Source organism: Ctenocephalides felis, unplaced genomic scaffold (genome assembly GCF_003426905.1).
Source record: "Ctenocephalides felis isolate EL2017-DRISC unplaced genomic scaffold, ASM342690v1 CF-g0.4_SCAFFOLD_01170, whole genome shotgun sequence".
In the NCBI taxonomy this organism is placed as follows: Eukaryota; Metazoa; Arthropoda; class Insecta; order Siphonaptera; family Pulicidae; genus Ctenocephalides; species Ctenocephalides felis.
Window position 1 is genome coordinate 53,740,491 of NW_020537324.1, and position 4,685 is coordinate 53,745,175.

Consider the following 4,685-nt stretch of genomic DNA (forward strand, 5'->3'; position numbering starts at 1 on the left):
ATACATATATATATATATATATATATATATATATATAAAACAAATGATAAATTTAATAAATTTAAAATCGATATCCCTTTCCATATCTATTTTTGCGTGTGATTGCGTAAATTATGATCGATATCGCACTCGGTAACATATATAAGACAAACGTGTTTGATGTTCATCACAGCACACTTCTTCGTCGCATATCTCAAGTAAACGAAACGAAATGGCATTCAAGGTAAGATATAAAGAAATATAATAAGTAATTCATAACCAAAAATTTGCTTTTTTTATTCACAAATTTACTTGTTAATTTTAGTTGGTCGTATTCACCGCCTTGTTGGCAGTTGCCAGAGCAGGATACCTAGGATCCGCAGGATTGTACTCATCCGCCTACGCCGCACCTGCCCTACACAGCTACGCTGCCCACGCTCCTTTAGTGGCTAAGACTGTAGCTCCTTTGGCCTACGCCGCACCAGCCTACACTGCGCCAGCCCTGCACAGCTACGCAGCTGCTCCATTGGTGACCAAGACCGTAGCTCCTCTGTCTTACTCATCTCACTACGCACCATCTCACTACGGTTACTCTCACTACGCTCCTGCTGCACACTACTCTGCTCCATTGGTGACCAAGACCGTCGCTCCCTTGGCCTACTCAGCACCAGCTCACTTTGCTCCTGCTTCATACGTAGCCAAGTCATATGCCGCACCACTCTCCTACTCCGCACACTACGCCGCACCTGCTCCACTCCTTGCCAAAGCCGTAGCTCCATTGTCTTATTCCGCACCAGTTCTCTCCCACGCTTCCTACGCTGCTCCACTTCACTACTCCGCCCCACTTTTGGCTAAATCCTACGCTCCTTTGTCATACTCTGCTCCAGCTTGGTAAATAAATATTATACCAGTTTATGAACATGTTTAGATAATTAATTTAAATAAATTATTTATACCAAAACACATAAAAATGTTATTAACTTTCCGTAGGGCAAGTTGTAGTAATCGCAAAAAAATCGAAAATGAAAATTTTTATATATCTTACGTTTCAGAAGTTTCTGAACATTTGGACCTTGCATACCTTGGACAGAATGGAAGTATGTGTGTGTGTGTGCGCGTGTGTGTGTGTGTTCGGATACAAATTTTCGTCGACGATTTCGGGAATACGGATCAACCGATTTGATTAATTCAAAAAGCATTTGATATGTATTGATAAGGAGACGTGCTGATTAGTTTTTGGCGGAGGCAGGTCTAGCCATTCCGAAGATACGGGGCAAAAAGTGCCGAAAACGTTAACTCAGTTCTTAAGAAAACGGAGCGTCCGATTTTAATAATTCAAAAAACATTTTACTTATATTGACAAGCTAAAGAACTATTTTCATGAGGGCAGGTCTAGCGGTTTCGGAGATCCAACGAAAAATGTAAATAAAAATGCCATTTGGCGGTCAAAAATGATCATTAGATATATGCACATCAAATTATCAGATATGTTAAAGAGATTTTAACAATAAGTATAAATTTTGTTTACATTCCTATGGGTTCCGTACCAATGTTTATCCGTTAGATAGCGACGCGGCGCTTACGCGCTTTATATTTTGTCTCTATGCAGTTACTTTCAAAAAAAGTTCAGATCTTCCAAAATATGTCAAAATAAAGAAAACATTTTTTTTTCAAAAAAAAAAATTTGAACAAACATTTTTTTTTTAATTTTTTTCAAAAAAAAGTAATTTTTTGTCCAATTTATAGTTTCTCAAAAATCTAATTTTTTCGAAGTAAATTTTTTTCAAAAATGTTATTCGTTTTTAAAAAAATAATAATTTTTGATACGGAAAGTTCCAGCAATTTGCCTTAAGGCTAGATGCCATGCGCCCCACTAGTTTAATGTTAACGTCGGTTCAATAGCCTAAATGAAAACGCATCTGAATCTTAATATCATAATGTAAGAAATTTTTGCATGAAAGTTTATTCATAAAATATAAAAGAAAGATGTATAGCGTTAAAGTTATTCTTTTCGAAGACTTAATTTTCATTTATTTAGATAATTTTGGTTTTCTTACTCATTTTATTACATTTATCTTATTTTATCGATATATTGAAACAATATATATTATTAATATAAATACATAAATTTTATATTATATATTCATTTAGTTTATGCACGAAAAATTATTTTTCAAGAAGAAATTTTCTTCGGATGAATGTTTTACTTTGTGAGCTACCAAAATCTATATCAGTGTCAATTCAGTGCATGATAAAATTTTTAATTCTACTGAAAACTATGTTTTTAAATTTTTGTTTAGTGTAGAGAAAATACAAAAAACAGTAGATTTTCTGTGGGTGTTTAAGTTTATAAAAAATAGTTTGGCACAAAATTCTGTACCGAATAAAAAAATGTAAAATGCAATATTAGTAATTTGTGCAAAAAAAAAAAATCTTATTAATTTCTACCTTTTATGATAATTCTATTTGAGTCAAAATATTTAAAGAGGTGTACAATAAATAATGCACGGATTATACTAATTTTTCTTGTATATCATCTATATAGATACACATAAATTGAATTATTAAATTTGTACAAGCGGGCATAAAATTTTTCCTTGATATTCTTTTACAAAATTAGTTATCTCTAGAATAACCTATCTGTATATGAGTTCTTCTATAAAATTTTTGTCGAACACATTCTTCTAATTTAAAGAATTATGTTTATTTGATGAACTATAATCACAGCAGAATTTTTTTGGAACTTTTTAAAATCATTACTTGTTCAAGAAAATTTGGAAAAACTAAAGTTATTTGATCCGTACAAATTTTTTTTATATATAGAAGAATTTTATTTATATAAATATACATTACTTCTATATATTTTTTCTATCAGTCATACAGAAAGTAAAAATTTCTTTTTTTAAAATCATTTTATCAAACTTAATTAAATACAATAAAAGGACTGTCAATCATTTTGCACATGTATTTATTTGCAAAAGAGTATAATATAGAACAATTTGTAAAAATAGACTGGTGATATAGTTCTAATTTTTATATACTTTTTTAACTTCGGAGGAGGGTAAGTTATTGTAATGGGCCGCAAATCGAAAATGAACTTTTTGCAAGTCTTCACGTTTCAGAGGTTTCTGAGCATTTTGACATATCTTCGAAAAAATGGATATGTGTTTGTGTCTGTGTGTATGTGTGTCCGCATTTTTTCATCAACGTTTTCGGGCGTACGGATCAACCGATTTGAATGGTTCAAAAACATTTGATTCATATTGATAGATGTGCTGATTAGTTTTTGGCAAAGGCAGGTTCAGCCGTTACGGAGGTACAAAGCAAAGAGTGCAGAATATAGAAATTGATTTTTTGAGAGAACGGGGTATCTCGTAATGATCCAAAAAACATTCTATTTGTAATGATTGCAAGAAGAAGTGATTAGTTTTTGGCAAAGACAGAACCGCCCATTCCGAAGATACAGAGCTAAATGTACAACAAATGGCAGTTTTTGAAAGAACTAAGCTTCCGATTTGAATGATTCAAAAAACTTTCTGCTTATTTTGACAAAATAATTGCTTTTGAAAAAAAATTCTTTCAAAAATTTTTTTTTATTTATATATCTAAAATAATTCAGATGATAATTTTAATTCTGGCTAAAGTTCTAAAGCTCACTTATATACTTTAAATAAATAACTTTAACTTTGCAATTCAGTTTATATAATTTTTATAAATATTAGACAGTGTTACAATACTTATATTAATCTGATTTATTCGAAAACATTTAATATTCCTCGAACATTTTCTTACGCTGCGGGAAATTCTAGCAATTTGCCTTAAGGCACGATGCCGTAGTTCATATTTTACTTTGTTGATTTTGATATAAATATTATGCCAGTATCAACAAGTAATTGATACATACAGTATAGTTATTACTTACTTATTCCAATTATTATTCAATCATAGGATTTAGATTTTTATACAAATTTTTTAGTCAAAACAATTATAATGGACCAGCTAAGAAAGAAACAATTAGACGGACGAGCAAATATACGTAATTATATAACTATATAAAAAATATAACTATATAAAAAGTGTAAATTTTCCACCTAAAAGCTCTTAAAAGGAGAGATTCGGTAACCTTATCTATTTTAAACTTAAAGTGAATACAATGTAATTTATAATATATTCCTTGAATACGAAACTCTCATTTATCCGCAAATATCTTTTATAAATAATATTTATTATTTATAATTGTATCATTCATAATTAATAGGTTCATAAATATTTTGTATCGTTTGATAATACAATGCAATAAAATGCAATTTCTCAAAAATTTAGAGGTTAATGTTAATAATAACCTCAAAACATTTTTAAAAATGATATAAATTTAAGATAAATTGGTGGTCATTGGAAATATAGCAGTCGAGGCAAAAGTGAATTATCTATTTTATCGCTATTCATTTTGTGAAAGTGAACTGGAACATCATTGAACATATCTATTTACATTATATTAATTTTAATTGGCGTATTAAATCTTCCTGTAAAATAATTTATATGACAAATTATGTCAACTTGGATACTACTGCCCCTACCAAAAATCGATTTTTGCGTGCAGTTGCGTAAAACCAAATATATCGCAATCGGCATCATATATAAGACCGACGTTTTCGATGTTCTTCACAGTTTGTGGTAGTGTGTTATCAATCAAACAATAAATCAAA

The 4,685-nt window shown here is 30.4% G+C and overlaps 1 protein-coding gene across 1 annotated transcript; it reads left to right on the forward strand.

The window, feature by feature from the left end:
- The first annotated feature begins 211 nt into the window (after nucleotides 1-211).
- LOC113367378 (cuticle protein 16.5-like) lies at nucleotides 212-874 on the forward strand. The gene is made up of 2 exons (XM_026608990.1): nucleotides 212-223; nucleotides 305-874. Exons 1-2 carry the CDS (start codon nucleotides 212-214, stop codon nucleotides 872-874), a joined length of 582 nt encoding a protein of 193 aa, XP_026464775.1.
- Nucleotides 875-4,685: the final 3,811 nt, after the last annotated feature.